The 19,027-nt window shown below is 55.7% G+C and overlaps 2 protein-coding genes across 8 annotated transcripts; one reads left to right on the plus strand and one right to left on the minus strand.

The window, feature by feature from the left end:
* Positions 1-582: 582 nt before the first annotated feature.
* Positions 583-7,301, plus strand: MAMSTR (MEF2 activating motif and SAP domain containing transcriptional regulator). Of its 7 annotated transcripts, none has more exons than XM_081118668.1 (10): positions 583-753; positions 885-972; positions 1,364-1,447; positions 2,608-2,646; positions 3,254-3,429; positions 3,606-3,790; positions 4,147-4,249; positions 4,360-4,554; positions 4,796-5,126; positions 5,259-7,301. In XM_081118668.1, the coding sequence occupies exons 2-10, from the start codon at positions 885-887 to the stop codon at positions 5,540-5,542; spliced, it is 1,485 nt and encodes a 494-aa protein (XP_080974794.1). In that variant the 5' UTR covers positions 583-753; the 3' UTR covers positions 5,543-7,301. The 7 variants fall into 7 exon arrangements, with proteins under 7 accessions (XP_080974794.1, XP_080974798.1, XP_080974799.1 ...); XM_081118673.1 differs by lacking the exon at positions 885-972 and having other exon boundaries at positions 690-753; positions 3,171-3,429; positions 4,796-4,993; positions 5,072-5,126; XM_081118670.1 differs by lacking the exon at positions 583-753 and having other exon boundaries at positions 865-972; positions 4,796-4,993; positions 5,072-5,126.
* A 3,359-nt stretch (positions 7,302-10,660) lies between these two features.
* FUT2 (fucosyltransferase 2 (H blood group)) lies at positions 10,661-18,591 on the minus strand. The gene is made up of 2 exons (XM_081118674.1): positions 18,431-18,591; positions 10,661-13,494 (listed from the first exon to the last, which is right to left on the minus strand). Exon 2 carries the CDS (start codon positions 13,490-13,492, stop codon positions 12,467-12,469), a length of 1,026 nt encoding a protein of 341 aa, XP_080974800.1. The 5' UTR covers positions 13,493-13,494; positions 18,431-18,591; the 3' UTR covers positions 10,661-12,466.
* Between the last annotated feature and the right edge of the window lie 436 nt (positions 18,592-19,027).

A 19,027-nucleotide genomic window follows, 5' to 3' on the forward strand; every position in this document is an offset into this window, starting at 1 on the left:
ACCAGCCATCTTCTCGGGGTTTTTTTGTTTTGTTTTGTTTCTTTCATCCTCTCGTTTTGATCTCCAAAGTCCATACTCCAGCCCCCCCCCCCCCCCCCCCGACCCAGGAGTCTGGGTTCCCAGCCCACTTCTGGACCTTTCTGCCGGTCGGGCACACTGCCGAGTCCCAACACCTCTGGTCCCTGTTCCGGGTATCCAAGTCTGGGCGCCCAGCCCCCCCCCCCCCCCCAGCTCAGGCCCAGGAGCCCAGGCCCCGCCCACTTTCCTTCACACCCGGGGGCGCAGGGCCCCCTACGCCCCTAACCCTTCAGGCGCAGTAGTCGGGCTCCAGTTCGAACTTTTTACTCCCCCGAATCCGACTCCTGCTGCTGCGTCAGGGAAAAAGTAAGCGACAGGTGGCACCTGCGTGTGGGGTCGGGACGCGACCACCTGCCTCTGCTGCTCACCCGGCGCCACTCTCCCGCACCTGCTTCTGTCAGTCCCCCGCCGCTGCCCCGCCCGACCCCGCAGCCCCAGGACTCCGAGGAGGAGCGAGCCAGGGAACCCCGAGGTCCGCCCCGCCCGTCCCTCAGCCCGCGCTCCCGCCCCTTCTCAGGGTCCCAGGCGGGGCTCCTGTCTTCCCCGCTCCGCTTCGCGGGCTCCCAGCACGCCCCCAAAGGGGGGGTCCTAGGGTGGTGGGGTGGAGCTTGCGGCCTCCAGCCTAGGCCGCGGGACTCAACCTGCTCCAGAGCACAGCTACCCGGAGCCCACCCGGTGAGAAGCCCATAGGGTGGCGGTTGGGGGTGGGGGAGACCCATCTTAACTCTTCTGTCCCCTCTCTGGACCCAGTCCCTTCCCCACGGACCACGGTGGCTGACATCCATCCACTCTCTTCTCAAATGCAGATGGAAGAGACTTTCCCATGCCCCAGGGACCTCTCAGGTCTCTTTCCCCTCTTGATCAAGGATGTTGGATTCCAGTCCCCTCAGAGTAGTGAGTGTGGCCCTTCACCCCTTTCTCCTTCCTCCCCTCCATAGACCCAGGGGACCAGGGCCCCAGTGCCCTCCTTCTTAGAACCCAGGAATCCCAGACCCCAGGTCCTTTCTCCCTTCGGCTTCAGGAATTGGGGCCCTCTGCCCCTCCCTCAGACCCAGGAGCCCAGGCTCCTACACCCCTCCTCCCTCATTCCCAGGGGTCCAGGCCCCCAATGCCTCCTTTCTCAGACCTAGGAATTTGAATCCCTAGAACCCTCCTCCCCCAGGATCCAGAAGTTATCCTGTCTCTGAATCCTTCAGGCTCTTTCCCTGCTGGATTCATGTGCAGGGGCAACCTCCTGACGTCCCTTCTGACCCTGCTTCCTGTGGGTGTCCTGCCTTCCCTCCAGGCCAGGTCCCCATCCCAGCCTTGGCAATGACCCTGGCAGCTTCCTCTCAGCGCTCCCAAATCATTCGCTCCAAGTTCCGATCTGGTGAGATGTAGGGAAGGGGTTCTCTGGATCTGGGGGTTACTCTAACTCTGGGAGTGTGCAGGGTGGGGTGAGGTGGGAGGGTGTGGCGAGACCCTTGAGGCATGTGCTTTCTGTGCAAAAGAACAGTTGTGCATAAAGGAGGCCCCAGCAAAGGGGTCAAGTTGTGTTGGATTAATGAGTGTGCAAATGCTAGTACGATGCTCTTGTGAATAGTGAGGAGTGGGCAGTGGGTCAGGTACTGTAAAGGAACAGGGGCTTCAATCGACACACATGTAAAGTGAAGTGCACAGAGTGGAGACTTTGGGCAGCCAGTGTGGGAATGTGGGTGAGGGGACAGTGAGCTTTCAAGCCTTGAAGGTGTCAAAGTTGTACTTTAGGTCCCAGTGCAGGTGGAAAGTGTGCAAGTGAGTGAAACTGGAGGTCATTTACTGAGTGGGCAAAAGGTACTTAAGTGTGCAAATGAGTGTGCTTACGTGGGTGGGTGGGTGCAAAGACACAATAACCAAAAGAGCAAGGAGTGTGCAAAAGAGTTCAGGTGTACAAAGAGCAGACATGTGCAAAGGGACCAAGTCATGATTGTGCAAATAAGGGTGTTAATGTGGCTTGAAGAGTGGCAAGACAGAGTGAGCCAAGAGTGAAGAGTGAGTGTCAGAAGGTATACACACATGCACGGAAGTGTGTATGCAAAGCTAGAGCCCAGGGAAATGCCTGCGTATTTGAAGGTGGGTGTGCAGAGGAGGCGACTGTGGGGAGGCCCAGAGGCAGCACAGAAGGCAGCAAGTGTGTGAAAAGCGGAGTGCATGGATAAAGCAGGCGAGGTACAAGCGAGCCAGGCTGCCAAGGTGGTGACTGTGCCAAGGGTGGGGTGGGCACACACTCCTGAAGGGGGCAGGTGGAGTTGGGGGCAGGGTTGCCTCCTGCCTGCACGCTGGCTGGCACTTAGCCCCAGAATGGCTCTGGCCCTTGGCTCTCTGCTGGCAGGGAGCAGGCAGGAGGCCCAGGAAAGGGAGCAGGCTGCCTGCCCACCCGCCTGCATGGGGTGTGTGTAAGGGGGCTGGGCACGCATGTCCCGCCAACAGCAGCTCGAACTGCCTGCCAGGCCAGGCTCCTGGACACTCCCTTCCCGCCTTTCTCCTCCCACTCCCTTCTTCCCTCTACAGTCCTCCAGCTTCGGATCCACAGACGGTATCAGGACCCGAGTAAGTGTGGGCCCAGAAAGGGAGGGGATGGTGGCCCCACTCCCCTGGGGCACCCTGGAGTGCAGCTGCCAGATTTCCTTGCTGATTCCTGAGGCTCAGTCCCTATGCCCCAGGAGACACTGAAATCCATCCCATCCTGTCCTCTCCAGAGGTCCCAGGAATACAGGTCCTCTACCACCCCACCCCTAGGAGCTCTTTGGTTTTTCCCACTCCAGTGAAATGCATGAACCTAGAAGAAAATGTCCCAGACTCTGCATTTGGCACACATACGGATCTCAGGACGTGGCTTTCGGCTTCTCTCTTTCCCCAAGACCAGGAGTGCTGGCCCCGCCCCTGTTCCAGCAAAACCCCAGAAATCTGTGATCCTCAGCCACCACACCCCTTGGTGACTGAGGGCACAATTCCTGCCTTTCTTGAGAATGTAAAAGTCTGGATTTCTAGCACTTCTGCCCATAGATCCAGAAGTTCAGGCACCCAGCTCCCACCACTTGGGTTTTGCTCCCTGGTCCTGTTGTCCCACACAGGAGGGGGGCTGGTGTATCTGAGGCCTCCAAGACCCTCCTTCCCACACGACCTTGTTCCTCCCTGCCTGGCTTGCTGCCTAAAGGCCTCTCGGGGTCCTTCACCACCTCTCCAGTCTCGGATCCAGATCCGTGGATCTCAGCCTCAGGCACGGCTCTGGCTCCCATCCCAGCCTCGCCCTCGGGCCCTGCCCCTTTCCTCTCCAGTTCTGGGGTCCTGCACCCTGAGCCACAACGCTGCTCTTGGAGGTCCCTAAAGAAGGTGAGTGTCCACCAGAGTGAGGGGAAGTCCTCCTGAGAGTCTAGCTTTGGTCCTCCTTCCTGCTGGCCTTTTTGCCCCTCTCTGATGGTGTCAAGCTGACCCCATCTGTCCCATGGGGCTCAGGGGCAGGGAAGTAGGAACGGAGCTGAAGCATATGACATCACCTGCTTTTTCAGGAGTCTCCCAAGATCTCCCAACACTGGAGGGAGGCCAATCTCAAGGGGAACTTAACATACCACCAGTACATGCCCCTAGAGCCAAGACAAGGGTCCAGGGCAGACCTCCAGGCCAAAGCGTCGCCCGTGGGTCCCCCTGGGCCACCTCTGTGGGAAGAGACAAAATCACAGCAGCCACCTCCTAGGTACGACCCCTGTTTCTGTCCTCCGGGCAGCTCAGGCCCTCAGCATCCTCCTTCAAGCCCAGAGTCCAGGGTCAGGGGAGTCTGGCCCTTGGCCCCCTCCTTCCCCAGGAATCAAGGGTCCGGCTCCCCAGCCCCTCCTCCTTCAGTCCCCAGGAGTCCTGGCCTCAGCAGTCTGGGCCCCAGCGCCCCTCTCCCTCGCACAGGAACTAGCCTCCTGGGTTTGCTCCCTCTGAGACCCAGAATCCTGGGCCCGTATTTCCCTGCCTCTTCCCGAGTCCCACCAGCCTTTAAGGACCCAAGAATGCCTTCTCTCTGTGTGCTCCTCTAACCTGTTTTCCCCTCACGACTATCGCCAGGATGAAGCCCACGCTCCTCCCCGAGTCCCTCCCAGGAGTCTCCAACCCGTCGCCTCCTCCACACAAGTTGGAACTTCAGACCCTCAAACTGGAGGAGCTGACGGTGAGTGTGGGGAGCCGGGGTCCCCAGTCCCTCCTCTCTGTTTCCAATTGCCCAGCCCCGGCCTCCTCCTGCCCCCGGAGCCCGCCCGACCCGGCCTTTCCCCGCCCCAGGTCCCAGAGCTCCGGCAGCAGCTGCGCCTGCGGGGCCTCCCGGTGTCAGGGACCAAGTCGATGCTCCTGGAGCGCATGCGCGGAGGCGCCCCTTCCCGGGAGCGGCCGAGGCCGCGGCGCGAGGAATGTGCGGCGGGAGCTCCCTGGCCACGCCTCAGGCCCAAGGCCCTCGTAGCCGCCCGAAGACAGGGCTCGGTGCGTGTGGACCAATGAGGAGAAGACAAAGCGGGACGGGGCGGGAGGTCGAAAAAAGAATAACCAATGAAGCGCGGGGGCGTGGCTAAGAGGAAATGGGGGGGAAGAGAAGCCAATGAGAGTGAGACTAAGGGGCGTGGCCGGAGGGGTCGAGCAGTGAAGGGCCGGGACGGGACCAGGGGGTGGAGCCACAGGTCGCGAGTGGGCGTGGCTTATAGAAACCCGGTCTTCTGGGTTCTAGTCCAAGCCAAGCCCAGGGTCGCCCCCGCCGCCTCTTTCTCGAGCCGCGGAAACCCCCGTGACCGCTCCGGCTCCGGCTCCGGCTCCGGCTCCGGCTCCGGCTCCGGCTCCGGCTCCGGCTCCGGCCCCTTCCTCGGCACCAGCCTCAGCAGCCCCGACTCTGGAGGAGGAGCTGCAGGAAGCGATCCGGAGGGCGCAGGTGAGAGGCGGTGGGCCAGCGGTCAGTGGTCAGGAATCAGGCGAGTCCCAGGTTCACTCCGCTTCTGCCTGTCCGCAGTTGCTTCCGAACCGGGGCATCGATGACATCCTGGAGGATCAGGTGGAGCCTGATGGTAAGAGCAGAGCTCCTAGATTTTGGGGTAAAGGGGCTTGACGTTCTGGACTCCTGGAAACAGGGAACCCCGAGGGGGCTGGGGTCCGGATCGCTGCCTTCCTAAGCTCACACTCCATTTCTTCCCCTGCAGACCTGCTGCCCCCCATCCCCCTGGACTTCCCTGGCTCCTTCGACGTGCTGTCCCTCTCCCCAGACTCTGAAGGCCTCTCATCTGTCTTCTCTTCCTCGCTCCCGTCCCCCACAAACTCCCCGTCCCCCTCTCCCAGGGGCCCCACGGACTCCTTGGACTGGCTGGAAGCTCTGAGTGGGGGTCCTCCGCTGGGCTGTGGCCCCCCAGCCCCCAGCATCTTCTCTGCTGATTTATCTGACTCCAGTGGCACCCGGCTGTGGGACCTGCTGGAGGGTCCGTGGTGATGGATTCTGGGGTTTCCAGGGACTGAGAACTGGTAGGCATGGGGAGGTCAGAGAGACAGACTCCCTGAGGGAGGGGCTGGAACAACCAGCAGAGTTCCCTCCCACCACAGACCCAGAATCAGAAACAACTCTCATCTTCACCCGGCCCCTACACTGCTGCTGATATGCCAACCGCCCGACTTGCCTGCCCGCCCCTCCCTAGGGTCCCCATGGTTGTGTGGTGGGGCGGGGAGGTTTCCCTCGGTGCTGGCCAGGGCAAACAAGCTGCTTGCTGCTTCCTGCAGAGGCCTCTCGGGTGTCTTCTTCTCACCCCACCTACTACGTGGCTGCCTGTTGCTGGTGCATCTGGAAGGTGCTCTATGCTTTTTGGAAACAGGAGAGGGTCAGGGAAGAGTGGGGGAGGGAGATTCCAGAGCTAGACCCTTGGCTTCTGGTTGGAGATGAGAAAATCAGAAACGCCATGTCTGAGATCAGATTCTGAAACAAGATTCACGTGTCCATGATTTACTAAAGAAATGCTCCCAGGAGAAACCAAAAGGGAGTGGATGGAAGAGGACAGTGAAGGGGAAGATCAACAGGAGTGAGATGTCAGGTGAAGTCCCAACTTCAGCCTGATCCCAGAGGATAAATTAAGTTGCAGGATCATTCCCACCTGGAGGCAAAGGGAACTGGGCCTTTAAGGCAAAGGGGGGGGTGTCCCAGTTTGGGTTTTTTATCACTGAATAACAAACCACCCCAAAACTTAGTCTTAAAATAATATCTATCTTAATTGCTCACAATTTCCTGCGTTGACTGGGCTCGGTGAGCTGGTTCTTCAGTGCTGTATGATGTCAACTACGGCTGCAGTCATCTTAGGAACAACAGGGCAGTAAAATCCAAGGTGGCATGCTCAGGGGCGGCTGGTGCCTTGGCAGGGATGGCTGCTAGGCTGGACGCAACTGGGCTGTGGACATCTGGACTTCTCTTGTTCTCTATGTAGTCTCAGTGCTCTCCCTCTCCATGTGGGATCCCCAACAGAGGCATAGACTCCTTACATGGTAGCTCAGGGCTCCCCAATGTGAGCATTTCTAGGAGAGAAGGCAGAAGCTGCCAGTCTCTTGAAGACTAAGCTTGGGACAGGCATAATGTCACTCCCACCATTTTCTTTCTTTTTTTAAAAATATATCTTTATTGATGTCAGAGAGAGGAAGAGAGAGAGATAGAAATGTCAATGATGAGTCATCATTGATCTGCTGCCTCCTGCATGCAAGCCTGCAACCTGGGCATGTGCCCTGACCGGGAATTGAACTGCGATCTCCTGGATCCTGGGTCAAAGCTCAACCACTGAGCCACGCCCGGCTCGGCACTCCCACCATTTGCTGTTGGTAAATGCAAGTCAGGCCAACCCAGGCTGAATATGGGAGGGGACTACTTAATATGGGGATGGGAGTGGCATGGTCATTGGGGGCCATATTTGGAGATTTACTACTATAGCCCTCTAGTTAGTCATGGGCTATGGGTCCTCAGAAGGGGCTGAGGCACAAACTCTCAAGCACTTTGACCCCAAGGACAATCCTGGGAAGAAGGTCACTGGGTAATTTGTTAGCAGCAAAGTGTTTTAAAATGTAGATATTATTGCCCGGCCAGGCATGGCTCAGCGGTTGCGCATCGACCTAGGATCCAGGTGATCAGGGTTCGATTCCCGGTCAGGGCACATGCCCAGGTTGCGGGCTAGGCAGCCGATCAATGACTCTCTCATCACTGATGTTTCCATCTCTCTCTCTCCCCCTCCTTTCCTCTCTTTGAAATCAATAAAGATATCTTTAAAATAAATGTAGATATTATTATTATTTAGGTATGGTTTGGTCAACAGATCAGGAGATGATTACCATTGGAAAGGTAGTTTGTTATTCTCACAGATCCCAAAAGAAGGGAATGCTCCAGGCCATGCAGGGCCACACGGGGAAGCCCCAGGGTCAGCCAGGAGGCAGAGGGAGAAAGGGGAACCGTGGGCAAGAGCACTTATTGTGGTTTCCTCAAGAAGGAACAGATGAGGCAGGGTAAGCAGGCTTCCGATTGGCTAGTGTGAGTAATTTTAGCAGGCTCTTGGGTGCCCTGAGTTGCCTGGGGGTGATCAGGCCAAGGAATCATGTTCTGGAGTATAAACCCTTGAAAAGGGAGGTGGTTGGGAGCCTGGGCTGTGGGTTGCTTGGTTTGCATAGGAAAGGCCTATGCGCAGGTGAGGTCTTTATTACCTCCAGGAACTGGCATCCAGTGGCAGCAAGGCCCCAGATGTCAAAGAACCACAAAGACAGAAGAAGAAAAAGGCTTGATTAATGCACAAAGCTCACAGTAGCTGGGGGCTGGGGGAACAGAACTGATAAGGGGACCTGGGCTGGCCACCAACAGTGTCCATCCACTACAGGTGGAAAAGGAAAACAGAGCAGCACATGTGACAGGACCTAGAGCCAGCGATGCCCCTTGTCTTGCTGCCAGTTTCTTCTTCTGTATACAGCCCGGGGGGGGGGGGGGAGTGTTCACTGAGATTGTCTACAAACTGGACCTGGCATGTGAGACGTGCCGATGAATATTAAGGCCATTGGCAGCTTCTGATCGACAATCCTAGTGCCTCAATGTGTGTAAAGCTGGTGGACATTAGAGACTCCCATAAAAAAGGCAAGGAAACCGATGCTCAGTACCATGGAGCAAAGGCAGTCTTTGGTGTCTTCAGAACACATCAGGTAGGATTTGTCACACACACACCCCTCCCCCCCAGATGAAAAAATGGAAGATCAGAGAAGGGGAGTGATATGGCCAGTGTCACACAGATGGGGGGTGTTGGAGTGAGGTTTTCAATCAGATTAATGAGTCCACAGCATGTGTCCTTAGAGTTGAAAAACCAGAGCCTCAATCTCTGCTCGGTGAAGCTCAGACGTTTGCAAAGAGAGAGAATGCAGGTGATAAGGATTTTCATGGCAGGGACACACGGGATCGCAGGGCATGACTCCTGGGAAAGACCGGATGCCGTGGGGAAGTGGACAGAGGGCTCAGGGAAAGGACTTTGCTGACTCTTAAGGCACCGGGAGAGCTGGTCAGAGGAAGCACCTGGAAGACCCATCCTTGTAGAGGCAGAAGAACATGCAAAGGCCTCAGGGTGCGAAGGCACCGCTGTGTGGGGACCTTGTGAGGTCAGGGTGCCTGGAGCAGAAGGTGGGTGGCAGCTGGGTCTCGCAGGACCCTTCATGTCAGGCTGAAATCTGGTGGGGAGGGGGTGCATGCACTCAGCCCTAGCAACATCAGGAAGCGGTGTGGCGGGCTTCCTGTCTCATTTCCCTTTGGACACTTCCATGACTCTATCTCCATTAACCTGGTCACATCTCCATCTGGCTCTTCTGAGGCCTTGTCACTGTCTCCGTCTCTCCTGTGTCCAGAAGAGGGAAGCCTTGGGCTGAGAGCCCATGGGGCCTGTGAACAGCCCCAGTCAGGGGTAGGGCGGCCTGGGAATTCTCTGGAAGGTGGAGATTTGAAAGAAGGCCCAGGCATGGGTGGAGTGTGCGAGTTTGAACCCAGAACCTGAGGGAAGGGCTTGGATCCTGCACTCTTCACTGAGTCCTGTCACCCAGCCCTTCTCTGGACATTTCAGTCCCTCCCTCCTGCCCCTGGGAAGAGGGCTAAGCCTCCCCCAGAGGGTAGGGAAAACAGAGGGTTGGACCAGTGGGGGCAAAGGAAGCAGGAAGTCAGCTGGGGAGTCCTGAGCAGCCCCAGGGGGTCCCCAGCACCACACTGCCATCCCATGATCTCCAGACTGTGGGAGAGTGGGCATTCATACATGGTTGGACCGAACATAAAATTGTCTCAAGTCACACAGCAGTACTGAGTTGAAATGTATATGCTATTACCCAGCAATTTCACTCCTATTAATATATCCTAAAAAAGTAATATCGGTACGCATACATAAAGATTTCCCACTACAGCCAATAGAGATAAATGACAAGGACATTCTCCTTGGCATTATTATTATTATTGATTTTAGGGAGGGGGGGGGGAGAGAAACACCCATGTGAGAGAGAAATATTGATTGGCTGACTCCTGTAAGGAGCCCAACTGCAACCTAGTGCCCTGACTGGGAATCAAACCCGCAACCTGTTGGTGCATGGGACAACTCTCCAACCCATTGAGTCGCCTGATCAGGGCTCCGTGGCATTATTTATAGCAATAAAAATCAGCAAATAACCTAAAAACCTTCAGCTGGAGAACGCATGTGCCATAGTCAATACAATAGAATCTTTTGCGCCAAGAGAGCCACCCAGGGAGCCTGTGGGAGCCTGTAGGAGATGCAGGGTAGACATTTGGGCTGAGCATAAATATGTGGGGCATGTGGACGGGCGGCTTACTCTTGCTCGTCCACTTTGAAATGGGGTGTGACCCCACAGCTTGCTTCAGTCACTGCAATGTGAGCAGCACATTTTTTCCCCATGTCCCCACTTTGGGAGCATCTTCCTAATCCTTACATTCTTTCATTACCTTCTCTGGAACCAAACATGGCTGCCATGCTTGTTTTAGGTGAGCCTTCCCCATGGCCTCCAGTAACTGGTCCATGGTAGATGCTTGACTCAAACATCAGTCTAATTGAGGCAATCAGATTGTTTCGTTCAGGAATGTGAAACTGGCAGAGAGACACTGAGAGTCTCTGCTGGGCCCTTGAAATGAGACTTGTCATGAGTTCCACCATGATCTCCTTGGTCCACCATGATTACTTGCTGGGAATATTACAATAGCCTTCTCATTGGTCTCTTTGCTTCAACCTTGTCCCTACAGTCCCTTCTCGACACTGAAGCTAGGTATATTCACACAGAAAATCAGATCATGTCATTTCCCTAATTTAAACCCTCTGATGGCTTCCTATTGATCCTAGAATAAAACCCAAAGTCCTTGTCATGGTACACAAGATCTTTAAGGGTCTGACCCTGCTAACTTCTCCACCCATATCTGGCTCCATGTGCTCCAGCCACTGGTCTAATTTCACTCTCATGTATAACTAGACTTCCCCCCACCACAGGACCTTTGCACATGAGATTTCAAGTGAGGTGGTGAAGTTCATGTTGGCCACATTCATGCCAAAGTCATGAAAATGTCTGCAAATACAGAGAATAGTTTATTCAGTTTGTTCCCATTATCTATGGCCACATAACAGATTACCCCAAAACTTAGTGGCATGAAACAGTCATATTATTATGTTCACAGAATCTGTGAATGAGGGATTCAGATATGGCTTATCTCTGCAACGTGCTGTTAGGAAGCTCAACTGGATCCCTAAAAATGATAGGGATATTCCTCCCTCTGTCCTTGACTTGAACAACTGTGGAATCATCGGCAGGCTTCTTCACTAACATACCTGATGCTTGGAGGGAAACAAGTTGAAGTTGGCCTCAGCTGAGACTGTTAACTGGGATACATGTGGCCACTCATTGTTGTTGGGCTTCCTTACAGCATGGCAGCTTCAGATAGTTGGATTTCTTACGCGATGATGATGAGAGCTCCAAGAGTGAGTGTTCTTAGCAAACAAGCGAGAGCTGTGTTGTGAGGAAGACTAAGCTATCCTGCAGGACAGGCCACACAGAGGGGACCAAGATGCTCCAGCTGAGCTCCATAGAAATGCAGCTGCGTGAGAGACCTCAGCCAACATTGCATGGAGCTGAGAACCACCCAGCTGACCCACAGCATTGTAGGAAATCATAAATTGCTGTCATTTAAAACCACTTTGTTTTGTTAACGCAACCCTGAGAGCAGGGACTCGGTTAGGTTCACCACCACAAACATTTACTGAAAGAATGAATGGGCTCTCCTCAGGCTTACTGAGCCAGGCCGGTCTCTGAGTTCTCAACAATAACCACCCTGGGCACTAGGCTCCTGGTCTTGGATGTGCACCAGCTACTAGCCGATATGTCCCTCTCGTGAAAACTGGAGGAAATGCTCCCCCTCTGGGCGGACTAACTAGATAAAAAAAGCCCTCTGGGTGGGCATGGTCCCAAGCACACGCGCCTTGGAGTAGATTGTGGCTCCATTTAGGCCCCGCGTGCCTTCTTGGCCAGATACCTTTGTGTGGTGAACGACCTGCGCAGCAGTCCCGGGCTTCCTGCTCTGTCCTCGGTAAGAGCACCCCGATTTTCTCTCTGTAAGCCGCATGTTCTTCACAGGAGGCACATCAACTTCTCAGCTGCACGGGCAAAGCTTTATGAGGGGAAGCCAAGCCAACCCCAGGGTGTCCTTCATCTTGTCTTGTACTGGGTCACATGGACATGTGACACGCTTCTGGTCAGTGAGATACGAGGGGCAGTTGCTGGAGGCTTTGGAAGGTTTCTTTTACTCTTCAGAAGGGATCCAGGACGAGAATGAGCCTGTTTTTGCTGCCTCGGGAAGAGGTTGTTTGCACGTGATACCTGGGTATGTGGTGGCCCTCTTGGGACCACAAGGGAGCCAGTCTAAGAGGAGATAGTAGCAGTTCAACAAGGTGAAGAGAACTGGGCCCTGGCCGGGTGGCTCAGCCGGTTACAGCATCGCCCCAGTGCCCCAAGGCTGCCAGTTTGATGCCCCGTCAGGGCACATACAAGAAGCAACCAGCGAACGCATAAATGAGTGGAACAGCAAATGGATGTTTCTCTATCTAAAATCGATAAATTAAAAAATATATATTAAAAAAAAGATGGATAGAACTGGGGCACCGAGGACATTGCTGGGCTGCTGAGTTAACCAACCCTGGAGGTGTGCCGCCTCTGGTCACATGAATTTGTTAATTAAACAAGTTCCTTGGGACTTCTGTGACTTGCAGCCGCAAGCCTTGGGGCGCACGAGGGAGGAGTCCTGGCACCTGTAATAGGGCGCCGCCCGCGCCTTGGACCTGATCTTGGGGGGCCGGAGAAGAAGGGGGCCCGGGCCAGGCTGGCATCAGTGTTTGAGCAGCGGGGACAGGTCCGCGGCGATCCCGACCCAGTGGGGCAGGAAGGCCGCCTCGGGCTTGAAGACTTTGAGGAAGGGCGAGTCCGGGAGGGTGTAGTTGGCCAGGTAGACGGTCTCCCCGCCCGCGAGGTAGCCGGCCCAGACCCCGAACGTGCCGATGGTCATGATGGTGTGGTTGCACTGCGTGAGCAGCGCGAAGTCCTTGCCCGGCGAGGCCTCCACGCCGTCGCCGGCAAAGGCCACGTCGCCCCGGGAGGCGTCTATGTTCTCCCGGCACCAGGCCATGTCGTTGCTGGTGACCACGAAGACGGGCGAGGGGTAGCGGCCGCGGAACCAGCCGAGCGCCTGCTGCAGGTACCCGCGGTCGGCCACCACGCCCTTCCACACCTCGGGCATGACGCGGACGTAGTCCCCGCGGCGCACGTGGACGCCCACGAAGGTGCCGGGCCGGCGGCCGCCGCGCCGCAGGCCGCGCAGGAAGCGCTGCGCCTCCTCCCGCACGTGGTCGTGCAGCGTGAACTCCCGCAGGATCTCGGGGCGCAGGTGGTGGTAGAAGGTCCAGGAGCAGGGGTAGCCCGTGAGGCGCACGTAGTCGCCGGGGATGTGGCGGTACTGCTCCTCCATCCAGTCGTTGAGGTAGTAGTTGCGCCAGGGGATCCGGCCGGCCGCCGCGTCGTGCAGCACCGGCAGGGTGATCCTGAAGAGCGGGGCGAGCGCGCCGTGCATCTGCGCGGGGATGAAGGCCGGCCGCCCGTTGGCCCTGGCCAGCGCGTACAGCGTCGCGTACTGGCCCATCTGGTTCCCCAGGCGGCCGATGGCGTTGATGGTCCACATGCCGCGCGCCGCGGGCCGCGTGGGCTCCGGGGGCTCCGGGGGCTCCGGCCGGAGTAGCGCCGTGGACGCCGCCTTAGTCCGCACGAGCCGCTGCTGGAGGTGGACCAGGGTGGAGGCGGCGAAGACGAAGAGCGCCAGGTGGGCCACCGAGGCCAGCCAGGGCCCCTGCGGGCTGAGCATGGCTGCGGGCGGAGAGCGGGCGTCAGCTGCGGGGCGGCCGCTCCTCGCGGCGTGAGGGGGAGCGCTCAGCTGCGTGTGCGGGGTGTTTACCTCCGGTTCACGCGTGCCTTTACATACGTGGGTATTATGTATTGTGCGCACATGGCACATGCGTTGCATGAATATGTTTGCGCACATGTGTATGGTGTGTATCTGGCTAACGCTGTTTATGTGTGTTTGCACACAGACATGTACGTTGTATTCTGTGGGTATGTATATGTCGTGTACGTATATGGGTGTGTACTACAGAGCGTGCAGGTGGCTGGGGACACGTGGCTGTGTGTGTGAGCGTATATATGAGTGGGCATACATCATGCGCATCCTTATTGCACGTTCAATTGTGTGTGTCTGCGGTCTGTGATACATGTATGTGGGTGTCTGTAGATGGTGAGTACAGTGTACGAACCTACCGTTTCCTGGGGATCCGGCTTCCGGAGCTGCCCGTCCTCCGCGCCCTGCCTGTCTGAATCCCCTCTGAAGGGAAACGGCCCGGCCCATCAGGAACTCGGCCGCCTGGCCGGCCCGCCCGCCCGGACAGAGGAGGCTGCGCCTGGCGGCTCCCCTCGCTGGCTGTGGCCTGTGGCAAGTGCAGGCTGCTCTGTAAGCTGATGGCCAATTTTCTCTTGAGAATTTTTACTAAAAGGCTCAGAAGACAGATGGCACATAAGAGGGTGTTTTTTCCCCTCCTGACACCGACTGGGTGTCCAACAATTCACGTCAATCCTGATATCTACCTGGAGTTAGTATCAGATCCCACAAGTCAAAGAGTTCAGTTCCACAAGACTGCCCCCAACTTCAGATACCGATCACAAGTCCCCGGCACTCACACTCTGACTGACCCCCTCTTCAGGCTTGGTAATTTGCCAGAAAGGCCCACACAACTCAGGAAGGACTTGACTGCCATTTCTAATAAGGATGAACAGCCAGGAGAGGTACACAGGGTGTTGATCGGGAAGGGTCCTGAGCAGGGGCTTCTGTCCTCGTGGAGCTGGGGTGCACAACCTCCAGGCTCATGGGTGGGCAGGTGTTAGAGGTTTAGGGTTTTTATGGAGGTTTCATTATGTAGGTGTGATTGATTAAATCATTGACTATTGGTGATTAACTCCATCCCTTTCCCAGAAGTTGAGGGGTGAGGCTGAAAGTTTCAATCTTCTAACCAAGACTTGGTTTTTCTGGTGACCCAACCCCACCCTAAAGCTATCTAGAGTCTCTGAATCAGAACAATAAACACTCCTATCAGTCTTATCACTCACGATTTTATGAGCTGTGCCTGGAACCAGGCATAAAACCAGATAACGTTCTATGAGACCACCTAGGGCAGCTGGGACAGGCCAGTGTCGGGCTGAGGCAGAGGGAGCTGGTAACCACGAAACGGATGTACAGAGTCTCAATAGAACCACACTTCCTGGCCAAGAAATCACGGAAAAGCCCTTTGAGCAACTATACAACTGTTCTTTTTTTTTTTTTTCAATTGTTTTATTGATTTTAGAGAGAGGCAGGGAGAGGGACAGATAGAAATATTAATGATGAGACAGACTCATTCATCGGCTGTCTCCTGCATGCCCCTACCAGGGGACCGAGCTCGAAACCTGGGCATGTGCCCTGGGCCCGGACCAGGAATCGAACCATGACCTCCTAGTTCATGGGTCAATGCTCAACCGCTGAGCCACACTGGCTGGCTTTAAAAAATTGTCTTTTAAATCCTCACCCGAGGAGGATGATATTTTTTCCATTGATTTTTTAGAGAGAGTAGAAGGGAGGGAAGAAGGGAAGAGAGAGGGAGAGAAACATCAATTGGTTGCCAACCAGGGCAGGGATAAACCTGCAGCCCAGGTACAGGCCCTTGACTGGGAATCGACCCCGGAGCCTGGTGCTCTGACCACTAAGCCAAACTGGCCAGGGCACAACCTGTTCTTTTCAACTCTGGTTGCAACAGAAATCAGTCGGGAGTGGGGTGGTTGCATAGCACAGACCTTTCGAGAACACTGGGGACTCACTATGGTATCACAGGAGGTAGGAGAATTCCCCATCCCGGGACTTAAAACTTGAACCAGTGGTTTGTAGAGTGAAGTTCATTAATCTGTCGTCTGGGAACCCTTAGGACAAATCAAAGGTCCCCAAAAGGATGCTACTTCAAAGATGTGGTTGCTGAGCTGAAGCAGAGCAGCTGGAAGGAAAGGAGAGAAGGAAGTGAATTGGTTCCGACCCCCCATGATGTGGCTAGAAACCCAGGAGAAGTAGAACAATTGTCGCTTGGCATCGTTACTTTATTATCACTAAAGAGCACAGCTAGAAGTGATTGGTGGGCTCTGTCACTCTGCAGTCAAGCCGGACACACACCTGTGCCAGGTTGCCACAGTCAAAATCCAGGTTTGGCCACTGATTGAGCAAGATGTGACCCTGAGTGCCGGGAATGAGGTCACCTGGGGGGGAGGAGCCAAAGGGAGGGCCTCCTGCTCTCCCAGCTCTTCCAGAGACTAGACTTCCCTATTCCTTTCCGGTAAATGGGAGGTTCCCACCCACAATTTTTTTTTCTTAATCTTCACTCAAGGAAATTTTTTCCATTGATTTTTAGAGACAGTCGAAGGGAGGGAAGGGGAGAGAGAAACGTGTGAGAGAGACACATTGGTTGGTTGTCTCCCATACACGCCCCAGCCCGGGATCCAACCCCCAACCTGCGTATGTGCCCTTGACTGGGAACCGAACCCACAACCCTTTGGTGCACAGGCCAACGCTCTAACCACTTAGCCACACCGGCCAGGGCCCAACCATTCTTTTAAAAACTTTTCCTTCTGAGCTGGCGCTAATTTGCCGGGCATCCTGGAAGCTCCATGCAAAGATTAGAGACAAAAGATTTCCAGTTGGTCAGACTCAGGGCCTGAGTTCCTGGTCAAAGTATTGAACCAAATGGCCATTAAGAGAACATCGGGGCTAAATCAAGTAAGGTATAACCTGGCTGAGCCAGAAGCTATGCAGGTGTGGCCGTTCAAGGTTACTAATGGCTAATAAAAGTTGGCATGGGACCTAACTTAGCAACGTCCCTGCTTCTGAATTATAGTCACTCAAAGCTTCAGAGCCCTCTAAAGATCGAATGAAAGTCATCTTTCTAGAAGAAACTCAGGCTTGTCAACTAGGTGCCTGAATCTGAACTTAACCAACTCTGGTGGGGGTCTGGGCCCCCTTGGGTCACTCCCAGGTGTTGAGCCCAACCAGAAATAGGCTCCTGGGTGGTACAACCCTTTCCACCCCATTGGACTTGAATGAATGGAGCTGGGAAGGCTGGGTTTGCTGAATAAATTTCATTTCACAGCACAGTGGAAATCTCCTAAGCAGGAGATTCTATCTTATCTCCCACAAGTTCCAGATAAGGCCCCTTTCCTCATGGACCACACCCTTTAGCCACAAGCTGCTCATTTCAGGCCTCCACGCTCATCAGCTGTGAAATTCTAGGCAAATGACTTCACCTCTCTGAGGAGTAAAACAGTGCTTAGCACATGTACACATGCAGTAAATTTCTGATATTATCACAGACAAAGCAAAATGTGCTGTTCTGTATGGGATCGGGCCAGGTGTGAGGGCTGTGATAAGAGGAGAGGTCCCAGTCCCTTCCTCCACCCAGGTTTCCTGGGGGGTGTCCTTAGGAGGTGGCAGTAGGACACAGAATGGAAAGAAGGCCCAACTTTAAATAAGGAATCCGGCCTCCAGGTCCCTCAGAAAAATGGGGCCACGACATATGCTGATACTTTAGTTTAACTCACACCTTGTCCACTCCTCTCGCCCACTTCTCTATCCCAGACTCGGCCTCATCCTCTCCCCTCTGGAGCCTGACTCCAGCCTCCTGGCTCCCCCACCTCTGTCCTCACACCCAGAGCTGGCCCTGCCCCTCCCCTGATCACAGCCCTCCCAGGGCTTCCTCTCCCCCCATCACCACACTTAGGCAAGGTCACCAGCTGATCCCACAGAATAACCCCTCCCCCTCCTTCCCACGCACTGCCGTGTCACACCCTCCAACGGGCAGCTGGATTCCATCTGCTCTGAGAGCCCCTCCCTACCCCCTTCCCAGCCTCCACCCCCCTGGCACACTCAGGTCACCCAATTCATCCCCACCCAGCTGCCTGTTCCTGCTCCCCTCCATCCCTGTTCCCCGAAATTTGCACTATAATCACAGCTCTGGGCAAGAGCTTGAGACAAATGTGGAGCTGCCACTTTGAAATCCCCAAGTTTATTCTCAGGCCTAGAACGGAAGGGGTGACTCAGGAGGAGATTAGGGAGCCAGAGATCCAGCCGGCTCCAGAGCGAAGGCAGGCCTGGCAGCGGGGGTGGCAGCCTGGGGTCTCCAAGGACCCCGGGGCCTGTGGTGGGGCTGTGGTGGGTCCTGCCAGGCCTCCCGAGGGGAGGGGAGCAGACCCCAAGAGGGGAACAGGAAGCGCTGGTTCCTACTGCCCTGCCCTTTTCCATCTGCATGTTCCTTTTTCAGTAGGTGGCAGGAAACTGGTGGCAGGAGGGAGAGGGAATGGGGGGAGGGAGCAGGTGGCCTGAGGTGGGGGAGGTGACACAGTGGGTGGGCACTCATGTAATAGATCTGCAAGGAAGGCAGGGAAGGGAGCCGAGGAGGGCATGCACCGGCTTGGAGGTCAGACAGCCTGTGTGCTGGGAGCAGGACAGGTGGGAGCCTGGGCGGCCAGGGACGGACCCTCCATCTGCTTTGGGAGGCCCGAGGTCGGGGTGCACCGCAGAGGGGATCAGAGACCCAGGAAGGGACGACTGAGTCTCCAGTTGCCAAATGCCTGCGTTCAAGTCTGTTCCCAGCTCTCTGCCCAGTGTGTGTGTGTGTGTGTGGGGGCGCACTCCAGGCTGCGAACCCCCCACCCCACCCCACCCCACCCCACCATCTCTCACCTGGTTCTGGTTGCAGGAAGCAGGGAGAGGATGACAGGTGTCCTGGAGGGAGGCTCAGCGTGCTCACTCCCCTTCGCGGCAGCCCTTCACTCAGGGATCTCCAGAACAGACCTTACTCTCAGCCGATAAACTCCGCCCAGGATCTACCTGTGCTCCTGAAGCTGAGAGGAGGCGGGGTGACTGGGCTGCGGGAGCCAGGTGGAACCCATCCTCCCTCCCCGCCTGCTTGCTGAGCAGCAGGCCTGGAAGGCAGCCTGGAAGAGGGGGGCAGAGTTCAACTGGGCCAGGCTCTTGCCGGCCGACTCAGCCCTTTCAGGGGTCTTTCTTTATTTGGGCAAACAACTGTTAGCACTTACCTGGACTAACCTCATTCCATCTTCACAGCTCTGTGAGGTAGACACTCTTAGTAGCCCTGTGGTACAGAGGTGGAAACCAAGGCACAGAGAGGTGAAGGAACTTGCCCAAGGTCACACAGCTAGAAAGTCATAGAAGCTGGAATCTGAAACCAGGCAGGCCCCAATCTTGGAAAAACACCTGGCAAATAGCAACTTTTCTGTTTTCCTTACTTCAAAAAAGATTCTCTTAGGAAATGACCAT

Source organism: Miniopterus schreibersii (assembly GCF_964146895.1).
Source record: "Miniopterus schreibersii genome assembly, chromosome: 18".
NCBI classification, from domain to species: Eukaryota; Metazoa; Chordata; class Mammalia; order Chiroptera; family Miniopteridae; genus Miniopterus; species Miniopterus schreibersii.